The sequence below is a fragment of the Mastigoproctus giganteus genome, chromosome 5 (genome assembly GCF_048544385.1).
Source record: "Mastigoproctus giganteus isolate SK-2022 chromosome 5, ASM4854438v1, whole genome shotgun sequence".
In the NCBI taxonomy this organism is placed as follows: Eukaryota; Metazoa; Arthropoda; class Arachnida; order Uropygi; family Thelyphonidae; genus Mastigoproctus; species Mastigoproctus giganteus.
This window is the reverse complement of record NC_143579.1, coordinates 10,797,805-10,820,979: the sequence shown is the minus strand read 5'-3', so window position 1 is coordinate 10,820,979 and position 23,175 is coordinate 10,797,805. Positions and strand designations below refer to the sequence as shown.

General features: G+C 37.8%; 1 protein-coding gene across 1 annotated transcript; it reads left to right on the top strand.

The window, feature by feature from the left end:
- The first annotated feature begins 1,895 nt into the window (after nucleotides 1-1,895).
- Nucleotides 1,896-9,870, top strand: LOC150085168 (aspartate beta-hydroxylase domain-containing protein 2-like). Its single transcript, XM_090373058.1, has 2 exons — nucleotides 1,896-2,776; nucleotides 9,342-9,870. The coding sequence occupies exons 1-2, from the start codon at nucleotides 1,984-1,986 to the stop codon at nucleotides 9,572-9,574; spliced, it is 1,026 nt and encodes a 341-aa protein (XP_090229184.1). The 5' UTR covers nucleotides 1,896-1,983; the 3' UTR covers nucleotides 9,575-9,870.
- Nucleotides 9,871-23,175: the final 13,305 nt, after the last annotated feature.

Here is a 23,175-nt window from a genome sequence, read left to right as displayed (position 1 = left end):
AAGTACAGCGAACAAATTCAAAAGGCTACAAAATACCGATCACAAATGCAAAAGCAATACAAATGCAGCATAAAAACGCAGAGCTAGACATAAATACAGAAGTAAATACATAAATACAAATGCCAATATGGCAAGCAAATGCCAATATGGCAATGAAAAGCGTAGTAGCCTCCAAAATGAAGTTCCCGAAGGCTTCTCTTAGACTTCAACGTTGGTAGCATCATCAGTTGATCCCACTGTACAGAATTTAAAAACTATGAAACCACTGTAGTTACCTTTACGAAAGCAACAGCCCTTTCCTTTAGCCTCGATGGTAGGTACATCTTTAAGTAATTCACACATCAGTACATTGTGATCACTGTCACCCAGTGGTTCCTTTATCTGCAAATTACTCCCTCTGGTTGCCTCTCGAATATGTGGCTCTAGAAAACAGTCATCCAATGAATTCAAAAAATTCTTGTTAGTGTGCAAGTGACCAAGCCACAAGTTCCAGTCGATATCTGGAAAGTTAAAATCCCCCATTATAAGACATTCTGATTTACTGCCCCACTCTATTTCTCTGCACTATTGCTCATTATACTCATCAGATTCATTAGGCCTATAACACACACCTACTCTCATTTTTCCTTTCCCAGTGCTTATTAGCATTAGCATTTAGCATTAGCATTAGTAGAGGCATTTGATGCAAGAAAGCATCAAAGCCTTAAGCCTTTCTTCGTAAGAGCACCCCTTTGTTCCAATAACTAATCTTGTTGCCCTTCTCTGTACTCGTTCGAACAGCTCTACATCCTTCTTAAAACGAGTTCTCCTCTTTCCCCCTTCTATCCTTTCTGCACACATATTGTACTTCCCAAATTCCAATTATGTATTTTTATATCTGTGTGACACAACCTCTCTTATATCCCAACAATATCCGCTCTAATGGCTTGACCAGCACTTTAAATTCATCAAATTGATTTCACTCCTAGCATTGTTGTACCTATGAGTATACAAGAACCTATTCTTACTCTTAGTTACCATAACAGCCCATGTATGTTCTCTTTCAGGATGACTCCCTGTAGTTCCTGTAATTCCCAGCAACCTGCTTTCAAGGCTGCTGCTCATTCCAATGGAAGCAGTTCCACCTCTGCCTATGGCTAACATTAATCTATTAGTCTGTGGACCTCCACCCCACAAGCTAACAGTTTTCAGACTCCCCTAACACTGACTCTATAGCATTAGCAATTATTCTTTCACCCTTTCTATTTAAGTGTATCTGTATCCTGTCTAAGTGTATCCCGTCCCTGTAGAAGCACTCTTCTGTTACAAGCAGAGACTACGTTGAGAAAAATTCTACCCCTTCTACTCTGATTTTTTTAGTAGAGCAGTAACTCTTTTGTAAATCTTGATTTTAATATTTTATTAATTTGTTTTTGATAGTTTGTATGGTTTCAAAAACATTATGACATTTAATTTTTATTGATATCTTTCTGGAAGAAATGATTAAGAAGAAATTAAAAATTCATTTTTAATGTTGACTTTCTTGAAGAAATAGTGGACTGTCAAATTAAAATATCGTATATTACATGTACTTTATTTTATCTTTTTCTCTCTCTCTCCACTTCCAACTTTTTATGTGCATATTACAGCTTTCACTGTATTACAATCCAATTACTGAAATTTAGGTGGCGCTTGGCTCACTGTTTTGAGATGATAGTGTCTTACTACTGTTTGTAATGATCAGTAATTTCTGTGAATTGTCGGTTAGTGTGTCTACCTATGTAATGTCACTTTATTATTTGTTTAATATTAGAAACTATTAGGACATATTGGAAAATGTTTCTCCTCCATCACCAGAGAAATTTCATCTCGAGCAGATTTGTCGTTACTGATATTTATTTGTCTTCCACTGAGCAGAGGAAAATACGATTACAGGCTCATGTTGTGAATGAGTTCTTCTTTATTGAATAAAGAAAATTGAATTTCATTATTAAATGGATTATCATGATGTGTGACTTTTGCAGTTCATTAGTTATGGAGACATCACAACTTTTGTCTACTGAACTTAGTTTATCGCTATTTATTGGTAGTGCGCTTGTACTGATATTTATTTGGATGAAAGGTTTACCAAAATGCTTAAAATTCTTCGTTTTGCCATTCAATCTTTTCAATTTGAAACGCTATTCAAAATTGTTTAATTATTTACTGCAGAAAAATATTTGTGAAAATCATATCTCGAAATGTACTTCTGAACATTGTGTACGGTGTAATAGTGGTAAAATTCTACAATATGCCCAAAACACATACCAAAAATTGATGAAAGATAATCATCCGGTTTCCCTTAGGCTGAAGTTGGCTTTCAGTACCCTAGCTAACAACATCAGCGACGACAAAAATCAACGCTATTCTGATAACGAAATAGAACGGTATGTGTTAATTGAAACTAATCCAAAGGTCTGGTATGAATCTTCAGATTTTTGCTCTTCGGATATTTATCTCTTGGAGAAAAATTATTCAACCATTTTGAATGATTATAACAAAATTATACAGGATTCTGTTGGTTGGCATATCAATGAGACTAGCAGCGGATGTTGGTATGTATATCATTTGATTAACCAAGGTCAGGTGATTACAGAAAATGCATCTTGTTGCAAAAGTACAATGGCTGTTATTTCTCAGCTCAAAAATTTTATGTCTGATACAGTGTTTTGTTATGCAACATTTTCTGTGATGGAACCAGGAACTGAAATTTCTCCCCATTATGGTGCAACAAACTGTCGTATTCGGTGCCATTTAGGTAAGATTCTAGAAAGGTTTTAGATCTTCATTGAACTATGCTTTTTCCCCCCTCTTGTTTATCAGCTAAAGTTGACATTGAAAAGACATCCTTTGATAATGGAGCCAGCAGTGTTCCATGGGTTGTCTTTTTTTAAATTTATTTTCTGTTTCTACTTCAGGATGACCACATAAGGACAGAGTAGTTCACAGGATAAAGAAAAGACAAGAACATTCTACCGTATTTAATAATCACATAGCTTAAACCATGGTCACTCAAAGCATATGCACTTTTGTAGCCTCGTCCATGACAAGAGATGTCTTCATATTGTAGTTCATTCAACCAAAAACTACCAAAAAACTTACCTTAGCAACACTTACCAAAAAATAACTACCTTCCTTTTGAGAAGACTGCTGTCTTTCTAATTTGATCCTCCTACAGATACAACACATCACGTGTTTTGGTCAATGTAGAAGTTCTCTTACTGCATGACTATATACACTGTAATGACTATGAATGTATGACTGCATTGCCACTTTTAAAAAAACGGGTTCCGCAGCAAACAGTTTTTTTAGATTTTGATAGGTGATGGGGTTTCCCAGGGTGTTGGATAAGCATGTTGCAATTTTAATCCAATGTACTGCCACAAAAAATTCATGGTTGTTTGCTGTTGGTTGTGCTGCAATAAAATGATTTCAACGAAGTTTTAAACTCATATGGTTACAGTATCTATACCAAGAAGTATAAACGAAAATTTATTTTTAAAGGGACAGTTGTAGACTTTGAATAACAAGCATGATTGAATCCATATGCTGTTACAAGAAATGCATACTCCATTGTTTAAAACAAAAAAAAATTCTGTTTATATTCATTGGTACATAGGTCAGAGAAATTTACAACCAGTCATTTGATAAGAATACCAATGACATTTACCAGTTACTTAAATAATTATGCTTCTATACTTCTGCATTGAATATGCTCTCAGATTAACTTAACAGTGGCATTGGTTACTTCTGCCAATTTGCAAAGATGTAAAACTCCATTGAGAAAGGGGGCATATTGGAATATAAGTAAATTTTTCTATTAGTAAAGTCTCAGCTGAAACAAAGTAGTGAGAAAGAGGGCAGAAGTTTCACTTATAGCCTTTGATGGCCACTGACGAGAGGAGTCAGTGGAGTTTGGTCTTTGAGGTTGTCACAGACATTCTCTCAGATATGCCAGACAAGCTGTACTTGCTACCTGGGAGTCTAAAACACTGATAGAACTGATATTCTGGTAACATTAAAGTCAAGTGGACCCAATTTCAGCGAAGACAAGATGGTCTGTGACAACCAAATCCTCTGCTTACACATTCACGATGGTGGGACTGTTAGTAATCTTGGGTATAACCTCCATTCACAAGCACACTGTGGGTGACCACCCAGGTGCGAACCAACATAAGCAGGGGTCAAGGTGTGGCACCTACACAACATGGAGGAATGCCACCACTCTGTGTCACCAGGCAATACTAGGTGGTAGATGACTCTCATCAACCAGTGAAATACCACCACTTTGCTTATTGGAGGCTTGAAGTGGTGGAACCCATGTTTAGTCTCTAGAGTTAAGTTCGGTGAACTCTTCCATCATGCAGTATGACTGATGACTTTTGAGGTTATGATGGACACATGGCGAGATCCAACCTTACTTACACATCACTTATACGGCTCAAGGATACAGCTCTAAAACAGTGTTCGCAGGCCAGCCGCTAGTCAGTACACCGGACCGAACCTATTGGTAACTCTCTAGGAGTCTTCCGGATCAGCTAGTGTATAATCTTGCTACCTCTACTCTGCCAGATAGTGACTGCAGGGAGTCCAAGTAGTGTGTATGCGCGGGGGGTGGATTTGTCGAGGCCATGTTATGTCAAGGATCTGGGTGTATTCTTACCATGTGTATGTCATATCCAAAAATTTCATTACTTCATACAGCACGTCCCCCACCACTTTTTCTTACTATTAAATACGCCATGAATTGTCAAACTAATAGAGTAAGCTTATCTGCGAAAAGATCTAAACCTCCCAAACACATCTTAGTTCATTTCACAAATATAAGTGGTCTCAATTCTAATCTCAACAATGTCCATTTCCACTTGCAGTCTGCCAAGTCCATTTCCACTTGCAGTCTGCCAAACCCCATGGGTTTGGCAGACTGCAAGTGGAAATGGACATTGTTGAGATTAGAATTCTGTCAGAAAAAGTACTGCCAAACCCCCATGGGTTTGGCAGTACTTTTTCTGACAGAATCTCAATCATCAGTTGATTCAACGACTGCTCATCTCACCTGCCCAAATTATTTGCTGTATGATTGCTTTTGCCTCAAGAGTGGTATTTTACATGTGTCCGTTCCGATATTCCCTGTCAGAAAATTGGTAATTTTGAATCTCCTCTTTTTGATCTTCTCTGCTTTAAATTCTCTCTACCTTATTCTGTCAAATTCATCTGTTGTCTCTACCGTTCTCCCAACTCCACTAATCATTTGGAGCTGTTTTACTTCCTCTCTCTTTGCAACTTGACTTTCTCCATTCCAACTTTCCTAACAGTGAGGTAATTTTCCTTGGTGATTTTAATGTTCACAACTCCAGCTGGCTTCCATTTTCTAGTCACACCTACCCAGCTGGTCAAGATGCTGAGGCTTTTGCAATTACTAATGACCTTGCACAGATTGTTCATTTACCTACAAGAATACCAGACAATCCTAACCATACAGGCAACACGCTTGATCTTTTTCTCACAAACAACACTTCTAAGTACACGGTCGATGTGAGTGGTCCTTTAGGCACCTCAGATCACAACTTGGTGATTGTCTCTTCTCCAATGGAGCCTTTATCTCGTGGCTATTCCCAACCTCGTATTCTTTGGCCTTACAAGAATGCAAAATCGGATGACCTGCGAGATTTCTTTTCTTGTTTTCCTTGGTCGGACTACTGTTTCAAAACTTCTGATGTGAATGTTTGCTGAGATCGTGTCAGTGAAATTATCTTTGTAGGAATGGAATCCTTTATTCCACACTCCACTTTAAAATCTTGTCCTTTATGTAAACCTTGGTTTTCCAATTAATGTGATAAGTCTCTTCAGGAGAAGAATGTTGCACATTGTAATTGGCTTGTTTCGAATTCTTCAGTTTCATTTTCTGCCTACACCAAAGCTCACATCAATTTCAAAGTAGTTAATAACCAATCCAAACTAAATTTTGAACAGGCTAAGAGTAGAAAACTTGCTTCTTGCCCTAATGGTAGCCGAGCATTCTGGTCTCTTGCTAAAGCTATTGGCTGCAACTTTTGTCCATCTCTGCTCCCACCTCTGTTAAAACCATATGGTTCTGGTGTCACTTCAGCCAAGGATAAAGCTAACCTGCTAGCATCCCATTTTTTTTCCAACCCGGGTATTAATGACCTTGGTAAAACACCTCCCACCATTCCCAACATGCCCCATTTAGTGCCTCCTGTGGTCTTCCGTCAAAAGTATGTCAGAAGAATTTTGACGAACCTTGATGCAAAGAAAGCTCCAGGTCCTGATGGAATTTCTCCACTTGTTCTCAAAACCTGTTCTCCTGAACTTCCTCCTGGTCTTTACTGCCTTTTTTCACTTTCTTATTCCAAAGGTGTTTTTCCTTTGCCTTTTTTCACTTTCTTATTCCAAAGGTGTTTTTCCTTCTGCTTGGAAATTTGCTCACATCCAGCCAGTTCGTAAATAAGGTTGACAAATCCCTCCCATCCAATTATTGTCCCATTGCAATTACTCCTATTCTTTCTAAAGTAATGGAGAAATCAATTAACTGCCAACTCTTAAACTACCTAGAAACCTTCCGTCAGATCAACGATCACCAGTATGGATTCCGTCATAAGCCACTGGTGATATTTTGGCTTATGTTACTCATTTATGGACTTATTCAATGGAAGGGTTTGGTGAAACCCAAGCAGTTGCTCTTGACATCACAAAGGCTTTCGATCGTGTTTGGCATAAAGGTCTTCTAAATAAGCTTTCATCTTATGGTTTGCCAACTGTTTTTTGTAATTGGTTATCCAGTTTTCTCTCTGATCGCTCACTGAGGGTGATGGAAGATGCCTCTCTGTCTTCTAACTTCTCCACTAATGCCGGTGTCCCTCAAGGTTCAGTTCTTTCCCCCCACTCTTTTCCTCTTGTATGTTAATGACCTTCTTCCATTGACTGGAAATCCTATCCATAGTTTTGCCGATGATAGCACATTGCATTCCACTTTCCATTTTGAGAAACCTTGTCCTGCTCAATCAACTTCAACTTCTCGAATATCCGCTACCAATTCCTTAAATGCCGATCTCCAGGTAATTCTCCAGTGGGGCAAAGACAACTTAGTTGATTTTGTTGAATTGTTAGTTGAATTGATTAGAAGTCAGGGATTACCCTGACTTCTAATCAATCTTGGCTCATGCACATTACAAATATTGCTTCCTCTGCATCTAAAAAACTTGGTTTTCTCTTTGGCTCTCATCGTTACTTTTCTTCCAAACAGCTGTTTACTCTGTACAAATCACAAATCCGACCTACCATGGAATATTATTCCTCCATCTGGGGTGGTGCTTCTAAAACCGCTCTCAGGCCTTTACACTCCATTCAGAATAGGGCAGTTTGGTTAATTAATGACTCATCTCTAACAGAGTCTCTCCACTGTCTCATAGACATATTGTTTCTGCTACATGCCTTTTCTACAGATACTTCCATGGCCACTGTTCTTCTGAATTGGCTTCTATAATTCCCGCCCTCTGTTTCAAAACAGTTCGAACACGTGCTGACACTAGCCAACGTCCATTTACTGTCCAACTTCAAACTCACAGAACCAACTTTTCATCTTTCTCATTTATTCATCCAACTGTCATTTTCTGGAACAACCTTCCTTCATACGTATTTCCTGAAAATTACAGTCTACAGAAGTTCAAGTCTAATGTCAAAAAATATATTCTCTTGTCTTCTCAACCTCCAACCCATGCATGGTACTAAGTACTGTAGGTTCTAATACCTCTTGTGTTTGGGGTTTCTTAAAAAAAACAAAAAAGCAATCAAGGTAGGGGAGATCAATATAAACCTCAAATAGCTTTTAAAATTTTTCCTCAGTAGTTTGCATAGTTAAAAGCTATAAAACCATTTGTTAGATTAAAAAAAAAAATCAAATTATTCCTCAATGTTTAGCCCCTCCCCCGCCAGTCTTGTTTATCCTTATCTGTATATTTTTAGTTAGGGATCTAAAAGTGGGTGGACTTTAGAAATCCAGAAGTGGCTGGACTTCTGGATTTCTAAAGGAACCTGTTTACAACTTCGTTGTTGTCAGCTAAATGAACAGTACTGCATTAACAGTAGGCCCTACATTTGTGGCAGCACATGGATGCAATCTGTTACAAATAGTGTGAGCAAGGTTTCATTATTTACTCAGAGGAGTTCAGTGTTATTATTATTAGCTACGTGGTGCAAGGAAGCCTGAGGCTTATGCTGCACCAGCCAAAGAGGGGGAAAAAAATTCCCGAATTATCCTGATAGAGAGAGAGAGAGAGGGAGAGAAAAGTAGAAGGGAATCACCAAGAAAGAAAAAGAATGATGTTATCCAGCTCAGGATCCTGGGTGTGCCAGGCCCATACTCACCAGATGTGAGCCCCTCGGGTTATCCTTCTGCTTATGACTCAGAAGAAAATGACTTAGAAGAAAATGGTTCAGACAGCAGTGGGAGTAAATATTCACAAATAATTTTGTAGAATAATCTGTTGGAGAACGGATTATTATTGCCCAATTTCCTACATTGGAAAATATTCACAACTTACATTACAATCAGTGATTGTGATAAAGAGTTATTAGAGGTGAACAAAGTAAAAGGTTCTTTAGTTTCTTTTTTCACCCCACTTTAATGCATTATAACATTTTAGATAAGTTGTTGTAGGGTATTTGGTTTTTTTATCCCAGTATAATTCAGTTTGACTGAATGTGTGGTTGAAATGGTAATTATATAAGAACCAAATACTACTATAACTTCCTGTATTTGTTAAAAATTGAAGATCTTTAAATCAAGGGAAGGTGTTTTTTTTTTTTTTTTTGCCTTTTAATTTTTTATTTTAAAAATGTTTTTCAAATTCTATATATTTTTAATATGTTATAGCAAATGTTATTTATATCCTTACCTTAAAAATTTTAAACCCCTTTGTTTAATTAACAATGTATAATGGAAAAACGTTTTAGGCTTAAATGGAATTTTTTTTAATCTATAGCTTTTAATATAACATCTTTATTATAAAGCTATATGTTGTTGTTGGTTATGTTAGTTAAAATATGTTAGCCTCACACTAACATATTATAGGCAGGGCCATGCAAAGGTCCTTTGGGGCCCAGATGCAAAAGGAATCAATCAGGGGCCCCTGGTGTGGTGTATCTAATGTACCCCCCAATTGCACGGCCCTGTTTATAGGTATATTTTGTGATTATAAAGTGGAAAACATAGGCAAGTTGCTCTATTTGAAATATAAAATATTTTAAGGAGACAATTATTTCAACCATAGAATATGCCCTATTTAATGATATGTATTTTCCAGGTTTGTGTATACCACCTGAATCTTATATAGTTGTTGGAGAAGAAAAGCAGCAGTGGCAGACAGGTAAATGTTTGCTGTTTGATGATTCATACCAACATAGTACTTATCACTTGGGAAAAAGAAGTGCTCCTTGCCGTGGTATTTTCATAGTTGATCTTTGGAACCCATTCCTCTCTGAAGAGGAAAGATACATTATCCAAGAAGTGTTCTCCACTGAAGCATTATCATTATAGCATATATTTTTATTATTACAACTTGTTGCTTCAGAATTAATCTCTTAAATTTTTGAAGTTAATAAATGCACTTAATAAAATAAAATTAAATATAGCAAAACCACATTAATGTAAGTCATGAGGGAATGAAAAACTGGACTTCATAATAACAAGTTCTTTCATAGCCACCAATCACAACAGTTTTCCTGTGCTGTGCAGTTCACAAATTCTACTGTTTCCTCCATTGCACAGTTAACCCCAGTGAAATAAAATAGTTTAAAATTAATAAAATAGAAAAATGGGATTATAAAAAGGTGAAGGGAGACAAGAGAGTTTATCAAGAGAATAAGGTTATCAAGAGAATAAATTAACTGTAGGCACAGTATGCTTATTAGGTGAACGAGTGCATTCACCTCATTTGGCGCCTTGTGACTTTAGGTTATTCCGAAATTAAAACAGGACTTGACTTGAAAAGAAAATGATATGAATCAATTCAAGAAATCTCAAACAGTGTGAACCACCTAAAATAATTCACAAAAGATGACTTCCAAAAATGTTTTGATCAATGGCAGGCATGATGAATAAGTATGTGACTACAGAAGGTTATACTGAAGAATATTAACAATGTAAACATATATCACTGAATAAAATTAATTTTTTGCAATGTTCACCAAACTTTTTAATCAAACCTTGTACAATTCATAGTTGTTTTAGAATTAAGGAATTGGAAATATGGAAAGTATACTACACCCCCCCCCCCTGTTTTCTGAAATGTTGCCACCTGCATTCATGTTTCTGGGAATTTGGATCTGTATTCTTAGAACAATGTAAATAAAACATCCCCCCCCAACATGGTTCTAAAACACCATTTTGATCCTTGATGTTCATTTAAAAAAAAAAAAAAACGATTATATTTAGGTCACCCGAATAATTAAATTCATCTGCCATGCTGTGTGTTCTATGTCTGTTAATTGTGTGTGTTAAGAGAGATATTGGTTGACCAAGACAACGATGGCGAGATCAAAACATCCGAGAGCTACAATGAAACAGGTCTTAAAAGACCTAAGCCGGACCAAGTTCATGATGATGATGTTCATTTGGTAATTTTAATTAAATTATAGCATGGGTAACTTTCTGGTGAGCATAAGAATGCCTCTTGCTATTTGTGAGCAAAATTAGCAACTCGATATAATACAACACAGTTTTTACCTCCAATAATATATTGGCTGTTACAGTCATTTTTTTATGTGTAAATCTTGAAAATAATTCTTAAAAACTTTTTATCATGTCAATTTATACATCTACAGGTTTTTGTTTACACATAATATACAGTAGCTTGCAATAATTTAGGGAAGTAGAGGTGTCACTGATCTGTTATATTACCAGCAAATAATGTTTGCATATTTATGCACATATGGCAGTAATGTTGGGGAGGGTTAACATGTTCAACACCTTGTCTGCCTCTCATCTCTCTTATGGTTATTGATTGGCAGTGCAACAGCCAATTTGCATATTGTTTGTTTTTTCTGTGTGTTTTTTCTTAGAATTGTACTGTTAAAGTAAGCAGAAGAAGTGTCTGAATCACACTGACAATTTCAGCTGGGTGTGGACGGTTTACAACAAAAACTCAGAGGAAGAAAATCTACAGTACATGCTGTGTTAGAGCAAAACTGTGACAGTTTTGCTCTAACACGATTGATAAATTGTGGCAATCCTTGCACAACACAGTACTTATATAACACGGTTTTGCTCTAACACAGAGAATTGTGGCAAACCTTGTATAACATGATATTTTTGAGCTTTGGTGCAGGCAGGGCCGTGCAAAGGTACTTTGCACGGCCCTGCCTGCCTATAATATGTTAGCGTGAGGCTAACATATTTTACCTAACATAACCAACAACAACATATAGCTTTATAATAAAGATGTTATATTATGTTGGATGTCATTTTTCAACATTTCCATTCTTTTTTGCGAATCCCGCTGTTAACTCGCTAGTCATGCAAAAAAACAATGTTGGGAAATCCCAGTATTTTATTTTGTTGGGAAATTCATGTGTTAAGTTCTGTGTTATCGAACTTGTGCTTGTTTGAGACCATAAAAAATCGTCACCTCGAAGCGTGAAGTTCGTCACTTCTAAGGTAATTTTGTTTTTTATTTAATCATAAATTTTTCTGGGTATGTATTACTAAACTTTGTTCTTAAGAACTGTATTGGAATAATTTCTTTGTTGTGAATCAAATTACAGCCCTAAATTATGCCTGAGGAATATAAAAAAAGCACTGCTCAAAAGAAGCTTTATTTCTCTAGAATCAAAGATACAAATTTTGGATTGTCCTAAAAAAGGGGAAAAGGTATCATACGTTGCAAAAAGTTTAAATTTAAATGAAGCAACAATCTGGACCATAAAGAAAAATGAATAGAAAATTAGAACTGCTGTTGCTGCAGGATCTTTCATTTCCGCAAAAATATGCATTCCCCAAGAGCCAATAATTTAAAAAATGGAAAAACATTCAGTATTATTTGGATTGACGATAGTAAAAAACAGATCCCATTAGGTGGCAATGTAATTAAACAAAAGGCACTAAAAATTTATAACCATTTAAAATAAAATAGAATTTTCTGTTAACCCGGAGTTTGTTGCCAGTAAAGGTTCATTGGAGTGATTTAAAAACTGCTTCTCAACAATTGAAGGGGAAAGTGTATCAGCTAATAATGAAGCTGTCAAGAAGTATGCAGAGGAATTTCAAAAAATTATTGAACAGCACGGATGCACATCACATCAAGTTTTCAATGTTGATGAGACAGGTTTTTGTGGGAAAAAAATGCCGAACAAAGCGTTTTATTTCAGAAAAAGGAAATACTGCACCAGGTTTTAAGGCATCAAAAGATTGTTTAACATTACTTATGTGCAGTAACGTTTCACGAGAATACATGATAAAATCTATGCTAGTTTTTAGATCCTCTAAAAAAGGTGTAAAGAAAAACATATTACCGGTATGTTGGAAAGCAAATAAAAAGCTTAGGTAACTGCCGATTTATTTAAAGAATGGTTTCTAAATTGTTTTGTGCCAGTTGTGTAGAAGTATTTAAAGCGGAAAAAATCTAGATTTCAAGGTTTTATTAATATTGGATAATGTGTCAGGCCCTCCAAAAGATTTAAGTCTTCCAAACGTTGAAGTAAAGCACCTTCAAACTGAACGTTGAAGTACTTTTAAAACCCATTACATCAGAAAATCGTTACAATGGATTTTGGTTACAACTGATTCCGAATCTATTGAAGTGATGGAGGCATGGAAACATTTTTCAATTGTGGACTATATTGGAATCATAGCTTTATCACTCAAAGAAGTAAAGCCATCCAAATTAAATGCTTGTTGGAAAAATGTATGGTCAGAGTCAAGTTCATTCAGGAAATATGGTCAAATGGTGGTAAATTAAATCAGTGCAATAGTAGAATTTTCTAAGTCGGTAAGAGGGGGAACGTTTTGATGATGTGACAAGACTTCAGTTATAGCTCGGACACAGCATGGGTTTGTTAAGGGGCAGCTTTGCCTGACAAATTTAATTGGATACTATGATATCATATGTTTGGTTCTTAGAAATTCTTTTGATACTGTTGCACATGGAAGACTAATGCGCAAATTGGAGCAGTGTGGTATTGGAGGTAAATTGCTGCTATGGATAAAGGGATGGTTGAGTGGGAGAAGACAGAGTGGTAATCAATGGACATTGCTCTTCGTGGACTAATGTTAGTAGAGTCCCCTGGGGTTGTGTTGGGTCCGTTGTTGTTTTCTGTATTTATTAACGATATTGATGATGGCATATCAGGCTTAATGTCCAAGTTTGCAGACGATACGAAAGTCGGCAGGGTTGTTATGACACTGACAGTACGCTGCTGCAACAGGATCTAGAAAAGTTGAGCAGATGGGCTGTGAGGTGGCAACTGAAGTTTAACATTGACAAATTTCAATTTGTACTGCATATGGGAAGCAGTAACCCAGAGTATCGTATTAACTGTGTGGTAATGCACTGACAGTGGTAGAGAATGAAAAGGACCTGGGGGTAATTGTGCAGGCATTTTTAGCAGGGATAGGGAGGTGATTATCCCCTTGTATAAGGCAATGGTCAGGCCACACCTTGAGTACTGTATAGTCTAGAGGCCTCATTTTAAGAAGGATGCAGAGGTGCTAGAACGAGTACAGAGAAGGGCAACAAGATTAGTGAATGGAACAAAGGGTTGCTCTTATGAAGAAAGGCTTAAGTTTTGCAAATTACAGTGTCTGGAGACTAGGCACCTGCAAAGTGATCTGATTGAGGTGTATAAAGCCTTGAATGGTTTGAGCATGCTCAATGCTGATAGGATTCTTCCCCTTGCTCAGAATAATCGCCTGAGATGGCATAAATTCAAATTGAGGAAAGGCAGTTGTAGGATAGATGTGCGGAAACTTACCATTAGCCAGCAGGTGGTTGATTGCTGGAACAAATGTCCATCTGTCGTGGTAGACGTTGATAGCTTAAATAGATTCAAGGCAGAACTAGACAAACATTTGGAGCGAGTGGATGGGTGAAATCAGAAGGTTTTTTTTTTTTCAGCTGATGCTATATAAGCTTGCTTACTTGCATCATGTGCCTTTACTAATGCTAATGACTACTGAAGACATTCAAGAATTACTGGTAGAAAAAGAGTCTGGCAAAGCAGATTTGGTGGAAGTGGTATCGGAGCTAAACCAAATCAATTGAGAGGATGATAGAATAGATGAAAATTCTTAATTTCCAAATTTTACACTAAAAAGCATACCATATGGGAAGGCATAAACTTAGCCAAGCAATTAGAAACTTATTGTCTAGGTTACAGCAGTGGAAGTTCCTTGAAGCAATAACTAAAATTACAATATATCGAAAACTTCACAAAGTGTTTTTGAATATTTCACTATGAAGACTGCATTTCTGTAAAGATAGTGGTGTGAATGAACTGGGAAACTGAACACATTCCTAATGGGAGGCATATCTTTATCATTGCCTCAGAACTAAGTTTAAAATCAGTTTTGCTGCACAATGGAAATGCATTCCCAGCAGCTCCTTAACTCCCTCTTATTGGTTTGAAAGAAACATGAAAACATGCCTAAGTTCCTGAGTGCGTTAAAGTAACATAACCTTGCTTTGAATGTGGTGATCTTAAGGCAATTGAATTACTGGTTTACAGGGAGCTTTCCCTAAAATTTTCTATGTTTTTCGGACAGCTGTGCAACAAAAAAAAAAACATGCTGTGCAGCAGTAGGGAAAGAGGAAGAAATTTTTATCAGGGAGAAATAAAATATGGTCCACTGAATAAGCAAAGATGGAAGAAAAACCAAAAAAGTTTCCACCTTTTCATATGAAGCTCGGATTTATGAAGAATTTGTTAAGGCTCTGAATAAAGAGGAAAATGGATAAGGGAAGAGTTTCCCAATTTAACAGATGCATAACTAAAAAAAATAATTTTAATTGAACCTGAAAAAAAATCAAATCAAAAGTGATGGATTCTGCACTTCTCCAATCTTTGAGGATCCCATTTTTAAAGTGCTTACTGTTTATTATTATTTCAATATACTGACTTAAGAAAGGAGATGATTATTGAACTGTATATGATACTATATAATGTTATATATGATACTGTATAATGTTTCAGCAATACTCGTCTTCTCTTGTTTCTAGGTTACACCCAGTTTAACCCTAAAAACAGGAGAAGAGTTCAGTTAGCCTTGTCATGTTGGGATTAATGGTACTAATACTATTACAAGCTGAAATTCTCGGCATTTCAGATTCAGAAGTTGATAAAACTAAATCAAGTTTCATAAAGATGTAGAAAAATATTAAATCAATAAAGAAGGAACTAAGAGCCCTTTCTTTTGCAAATTTTTTGAATTCTTTCAGGGTTTTTTTAAATTCTAATTTGATTTGAAATAATTTCTTTAATATTTGACAACCAGCCAAAAAAATAAATAAATAAAATAATAATAAATAAATAAAATAAAATAATAATAAATAAATAAATAAAAAATAATATTTAAAACTTATGTACAAAGTTTATTTTCTATTGTAAGCTCTGGCTTACGTAGTAATGAAAGAAAAATATACATAATTGTTTTTGGATACTATAGCTTAGCTTAATTTAGCAAATATTTATTTGAATATGCTAAATCTTCTTTATCTTCGCCTTCTTCCCACGTTTATATGCAGTCAGCGTTTCCATCCGTAATTAATACACAGCCAAATCTGAATTAACAGAATATTTGCAAGGCAGCATCGTTTTAAGTTATATCTCATATTGTTAATACCTTCACAACAAGTTGCCATGATATTGCACTACTTTGAATAAGTAACGCTTCACCTAAGGACCTTCACCTTCATCTACTTTGTCTCCACGGGGCGAAGGTGGGGCAACGCTGGGCTCCAGTGGGTAAATGACCAGATGAACAACGGTACATGACATTACATAGGTACAATACCCACACACTTTTAAACCTCTGGCATTCCCAGGAAACTGGTACACCCACAAAGAAAGCAACGTGAAGATGGGGGAAACCCCTGGTGCCGCATGACAACAATATACCTTACACCTTCACCTAAGGAGAGGCCTAATGTTACTTATTCTCGGATGGATACCACCACCACCCAGACAGCACTGTTTCAGGGCTATTTTGTATATGTGTGGGATAATAACTCGACTATCCACTTATCCCTATTAGACTTAGAAAAGCAAAAAGGTAGAGGGAAAGTAATGGTAGAAGAATGAAAGGGACAGTAACTCCTTCAACTCACACCACTCAAAAACTCAAACTCCTCAAATAGGCAACGCTTCCCCAGTGGAGAGAAGGCTGTTGTTACCTATTGGAAACTCTGGACATCAGGCTCCCCCCCCGGTGCCGTTTCAGGGCTATTTGGCCCTTCTTCAGTGGGTAGGTAGGTGCCCAAGTGATGTCGTTTCAGGGTAATTTTGTATTTGTGTGGGATAATAACTCGACTATCCAGTTGTCCCTATTAGACTTAGAAAAGCAAAAAGGTAGAGGGAAAGTAATAGTAGGAGTGGAAGAGGAAAAGAAACAGTGTAGAAGAATGAAAGGGACAGTAACTCCTTCAACTCACACCACTCAAAAACTCAAACTCTTCGAATAGGCAATGCTTCCCCAGTGGAGAAGGCTGTTGTTACCTATTCTTGGAAACTCTGGACATCATCAGGCTCCCCCTGGTGCCGTTTCAGGGCTATTTATGTATGTATGTGAATATCTACTCGAATATCCACTTGTCCCTATTAGATTTAGAAAAGCAAAAAGTAGAGGGAAAGTTATAGTAGGAGTGGAAGAGGAAAAGAAACGGTGTAGAAGAATGAAAGGGACAATAACTCCTTCAACTCACACCACTCAAAAACTCAAACTCCTCGAATAGGCAACGTTTCCCCAGTGGAGAAGGCTATTGTTACTTATTCTTGGAAACTCCGGACATCATTAGGCTCCCCCTGGCGGCACTGTTTCAGGGCTATTTTTGTATTTGTGTGGGATAATAACTCGACTATCCAGTTGTCCCTATTAGACTTAGAAAAGCAAAAAGGTAGAGGGAAAGTAATAGTAGGAGTGGAAGAGGAAAAGAAACGGTGTAGAAGAATGAAAGGGACAATAACTCCTTCAACTCACGCCACTCAAAAACTCATCGAATAGGCAATGCTTCCCCAGTGGAGAAGGCTGTTGTTACCTATTCTTGGAAACTCCGGACATCATTAGGCTCCCCTTGGCGGCACCGTTTCAGGGCTATTTGGCCCTTCTTCGGTGGGTGGGTAGGTACCTGAGTGATGCAATGAGGGCAAAACAGTTATGAAGTATAACTCCACAATATAAGAGTATGATGTGTTTAGACTATAAAGCGTTTAGGGCTAAAGCCTCAAGCTATGAAAAAGTCTAGACTATGTATAAGTTAAGTGCGATAACATCATTAATACATAGCCAAATCTGAATTTATAGAATATTTGCAAGGCGGCATCGTTTTAAGTTATATCTCATATTGTGAATACCTTCACAACGAGTTGCCATGATATTGCGCTACTTCAGCTTCACCTGAGGAGAAGACTCAGGTGAAGCTGCAAATATTCTGTTAATTCAGATTTGGCTATGTTTCTTTTCCTCTTCCACTCCTACTATTACTTTCCCTCTACTTTTTTGCTTTTCTAAGTGATAGTCGAGTTATTATCCCACACAAATACAAAATTGCCCTGAAACGGCACCAGGGGGAGCCTGATGATGTCCGGAGCTTTCAAGAATAGGTAACAACAGTCCCCACTGGGGAAGCGTTGCCTATTCGAGGAGTTTTTGAGTGGTGTGAGTTGAAGGAGTTACTGTCCCTTTCATTCTTCTACACCATTTATTTTCCTCTTCCACTCTTACTATTACTTTCCCCTCTACTTTTTTGCTTTTCTAAGTCTAATAGGGACAAGTGGATAGTCGAGTTATTATCCCACACATATAAAAAATAGCCCTGAAACGGCACCAGGGGGAGCCTGATGATGTCCGGAGTTTCCAAAGAATAGGTAACAATAGCCTTCTCCATTGGGGAAGCGTTGCCTATTCGAGGAGTTTTTGAGTGGTGTGAGTTGAAGGAGTTACTTTCCCTTTCATTCTTCTACACCTGTTCTTTTCCTATTCCACCTCTACTATTGCTTTTCTAAGTCTAATAGGGACAAGTCGATAGTCAAGTTATTATTCCACACAAATATGAAATAGCCCTGAAACGGTGCCGTCTGGGTGGTGGTATCTATCTGAGAATAAGTAACATTAGTCTTCTCCTCGGGTGAAAAAAAAAAAAAAAAAATCAAATTATTATTTTAGGGTTGCCCGTAATTAAATTCATTAACCCGTATTTGTGTCTGTAAATTGCGTATGTTCTATGGTCGATTTGCCTGTTTTGCTGGACGAAAAAACCCGTTACTGGGGAGAAAAACCTTGCTATCTATGCCTGAGACCTCCTCAGGTGAAGCGTTACTTATTCGAAGTAGTGCAATATCATGGCAACTCGTTGTGAAGGTATTCACAATATGAGATATAACTTAAAACGATGCCGCCTTGCAAATATTCTGTTAATTCAGAATATCCCTCCATCCCTCTCGACCAAGATACTTAAATTTTGAAACTGATGGTAGCTTTTCCTCCTGCAGTTTTATAGAACTCTCATTTTCTCCATTGAATGCCATATATTCTGTCTTTGTTCTGCTTATCCTCATGCCTCTCTCTTCCGTTTTCCTCCACTCTTCCAATTTCTTCTCTACCTTTCTTTGGGATGGTTCGCGCAGTACGATATCGTCCACGAACAGCGTACTCCATGGTGCTCTACTCTTCACATCTCTCACCAACACATCCATTACCAGGTCAAACAGATATGGGCTGAGAGCTGATTCCTGGTGCAGGCCAACTACTACAGAGATCGAGCCCGTGACCACCAAATACGGAGGATGCGGAAAGGTCAGGGAATGACCACCGCATATCCCAGAGCAATATGGCCTTAGTTGCTAATGCTCTTAAAAACCAAATAACAACTACAGAAAACTCCTCAGTCATACCTATACTATTCTTAACCTGAGCCACCGCTCCCTTGTACATTTCCTTCACAAGCCTTACGAACTTTTCTGATGCACCCTTCTCCCTCATGCATCTCCATACCTCTTGTCTGGGCACTCTATCATATGCTTTTTTCCAGGTTTATGAACATGTGCAACTCTACTTGCATCTCCCTGTACCTTTCCGCCACCTGCCTTAAAGCAAAGCTCGCATCTGTTGTTCCTCTTCCCGGTATGAAACCGAACTGTTCCTCTCCTATTTCCGTCTCCTGCCTTATCCTTCCTTCCACAATTCTTTCCCAGATCTTCATCGAATGGGACATTAACTTTATTCCCCTGTAGTTCTCACATTCCTGCACATCACCCTTTCCTTTATAGATTGGCACAAGTATACTTTCCCTCCACTCATCGGATATCCTCTCCTGCTGTCACAGTTTTTCCATGAGGTCCCATAAGATATTGATTCCTTCTTCGCCCAAATTTCTCCATACCTCTACTGGTATCTGATCAGCACCTACTGCTTTTCCCTTCATTTTTCTGAGTGCACTTTCCACTTCTTTCGTGGCCTTCACTACTCTTTCATTCTTCTCTCCATCCTCGCATAATGCTCTTGGGGTTTTCTCGTTTAATAACTTCTTAAAATAGTCTTTCAACCTTTCCTTAAACTTCTCCTGGTCCTGGTCCTGTATCACCACTCCCATATCATCTTTTATCTGTTTTGTTAATGAGAAGTCCTTTGATGCCTTGTCTCTTGCTTTGGCTATTCTCATCAACTGCCTATTCCCATATTTCCTTTCCAGTTCCCTATAGGCCTCGTCCACTGCCTTTGCCTTTGCTATTGCCACTTTGTTCCTTTTTATCTCCTTATTTGCTAATTTATATGCTTCTTTATCTTCCTGGCTACCTGTTAAATCCCATCTTTTCTTCACCTCCTTTTGTTTTATCACAGATTGCACTTCTTCATTCCACCACCACCACCAATCCTCCTTTCTTTCCAGCGACCCCTTTCCTGGTGTTTTCCCCTACAACTTTCCTTATGAAACAATTACTGCATTTAACTTCCACTACTCTTGTACATCTTCCGGTAACCTTATTCCTTTTAGCACCTTTTCCCTAAACTCCTTCCTCAAACCGTCCTCTTTTAATTTCCACCATTTTGTCCTTTTCTCTCTGTCTTGAAAATTTCCTACTTTTGTCCGCTGTAACCTTCCAATCGACCACAAGCAATCTATGTTGTGCAGACACACTTTCTCCGTTTATCACCATGCTGTTCCTCATTTCCTTTAGATGCCTCCTACGGCACATGATATAGTCAATCTGGCTTATCCTTTCCCCATTCTTGTATGTCATCAGTTGGCTTTCTTTTCGAATTAGGTGTTAACTATCACCAGGTCGAATGCCATTGCGTGTTCTACTATCCTCTCTCCCCTTCTCCATTTATTTCCTCAATACTCCACCTTCCATACACTCTACCTTTCTCTCTCTTGCTTCTTCCTAAATGTCCATTTAAATCGCTTCCAACAATCAACCTCTCTTCCTCAGGTATTGCCATGACCACTTGATCCATTTCCTTCCAAAAACCGTCCTTTTCTTCTTCCCCGCATCCTACTTGCGGGGCATATGCACATACTATTGTGGTCAATTTTCTATCCACCTCCAGTTTGACGTTCATAATCCTGTCCTCTTTCGGTTAACCTCACACACTCCATCCTTTAACTCCTTATCAACTACAATACCTACTCCATTTCTTCCTCTCTTATCCGCTCCCCTAAAGAACAACTTGTACCCTTCACCGAGCTCTTTTGCTTTATTTCCCTTCCACCTTGTCTCTTGTAAGCATAGGATCTTCACTCTTCTTCTTTGCATCAAATCCACAATCTCTCTCTACTCTTTCCATTCATCGTCCCAATGTTCAATTTTCCTATTCTAACACTTTTCATCCTCTTCTTCTTCTCTAGCTGGACTAACTTCTGTAACCGAACTCGTCCTTGGTTCGGTAGCCCTGACCCTTTTCTCACAATTTTTGGGCGACATGATTGCGTGTCGCTTATGTGGTATGCCCTAGCCGTTCTACATCCATTTTCCATCATTCTATCATTTTCTTTTGTTTTGGCATAGATTTTATGGCCGGATGCCCTTCCTGACGTCAACCCTCGCCATTTATCCGGGCATGGGACCGGCAGCTACTGAGGCTGGCTTTCCCCCCTCAGTGGCTTGTTTAATTGAATATGCTCAATAATTGAATGAAATAGGAAACGGATAATTAATTGTTTAAGAAAGTGCCTAAAAGGCGAGGCAAATTTCCCAGAAAGGAAAAAGAACTTTGACCCAGAGAAAGTCGAGACCGATTTCCTAGAAAAGGCCGAGCCAGTGGAATTATACAGCGAAGTGGACAGAAAGGGTATTAGCTAGTCAAGGGCAATAGGATTAATGGGGATTAGAGAAAAATAAGGGGAGGAGAAATGGGAGCATAAATTTGATATATAAGGAGCTGAGTGGTGGGATAGAGGTTTGTTCTTTCAGGTAAGACCTTGGTGATTTTGGTGGTGTTGTTGGAATTGTATGTGGTATGGAGAAATGTGCAGAGAAGATATGGTGGGAGTCGTGTCTTGGTTAGTGGTGTAAAGTGTCTGTTATTGTTATTTGGTTTTTTAGAGCATTAGCAACTAAGGCCATATATTGCTCCGGGAATATCCGGTGGTCATTCCCTGACCTTTCCGCATCCTCCGTATTTGGAAATGAGAGGAAAGTAAGATCGATATTTTGGGAAGGGGAGTCGAAGAGCCTCGGTCCGAAGGTCAGAAAAATTATGAACTTGACAGTACTTGAATTGAATTGGAGGTCTGGAGACAAGTGGAAAAAGCAGAAAAAGTCCCAGCAAATCCAGAATGGAAGTGATCTCCTTTGTTAAGAAAGCTGGCACGATCTGACAGAAACCGTAAGTAAAAATTTTCCATATAAAGTTTCTTCCCAAAAATATGTACAGAGGAGCAGAATTAAATGCTTAAAGGAATTCCCTAGGTGATCAGTGTTCCTGTGTATGCATTATGTTTTATTGTACTTAAATTTTGAGGATGATTTATTTGAACTCTGGTAAAGGATGTATCAATTTAGAGTGCAAGAACTATGATCTGACATTGGAATTATAGAAATCATTTTATTGGTGTGTGTGGAATTAAGATTTGGATGTGTAAGTGTGAATAATTCTTGTATTAATTATAGATATTAGGATGCTTAACGTTACACAACAAGGTATTTACATATACATATATATGTTACTGAGGAGAAAATTGACCGTACTGGATGTTGTATAATGAATTTTTTTTTATGAACACCCCAAACACGAGAGGTATTAGAAGCTATAGTACTTAGTACCGTGCTTGGGTTGGAGGTTGAGAAGACGAAAGAAGATAGTTGTTGATATTAGACTTCAACTTCTCCAGACTGTAATTTTCAGGAAATACGTATGAAGGAAGGTTGTTCCACAAAACGGCAGTTGAATGAATAAACGAGGAAGATGAAAAGTTGGTTCTGTGAGTTTGACGTTGGACAGTAAATGGATGTTGGCGGCACGTGTTTGGACTCTTTTGAGAGAGAGAGAGAGAGCAGGAATTATAGTAGCCAATCCAGAAGAACAGTGCCCATGGAAGTATCTGTAGAAAAGGCAATTAGCAGAAACAGTATGTCTATGAGACAGTGATTGGAGACTCTGTTAGAGAGGAGTCATTAATAAACCTAACTGCCCTCTTCTGAATGGAATCTAGAAGCCTGAGAGAGGTTTTGGGGGCACCGCCCCAGAAGTCATAACAATATTACATGGTAGGGTGGATTTGTGATTTGTAAAGAGTGAACAGCTGTACAACCCAATATTTGTAATGTACTTTTGCCAAGAGGGATTAGAAGTCAGGATAATCCCCAAAAGAGATATATCGTTTTGCCTAGAAATCGGATTGTAACCAAAGAGCATAGGAGCAGAAAAATCATTTTTGTGAGATATCAAACAAGACTGAGTTTTAGAAGGATTGAAATCAACTAAGTTAT

Excerpts from the sequence above, each read along its gene's own strand:
- LOC150085168 (XM_090373058.1), top strand. The coding sequence starts at position 1,984 with ATGATGTGTGACTTTTGCAGTTCATTAGTTATGGAGACATCACAACTT. Across the intron at positions 2,777-9,341 it reads TCGTATTCGGTGCCATTTAG|GTTTGTGTATACCACCTGAA; the intron begins GTAAGATTCTAG and ends TGTATTTTCCAG.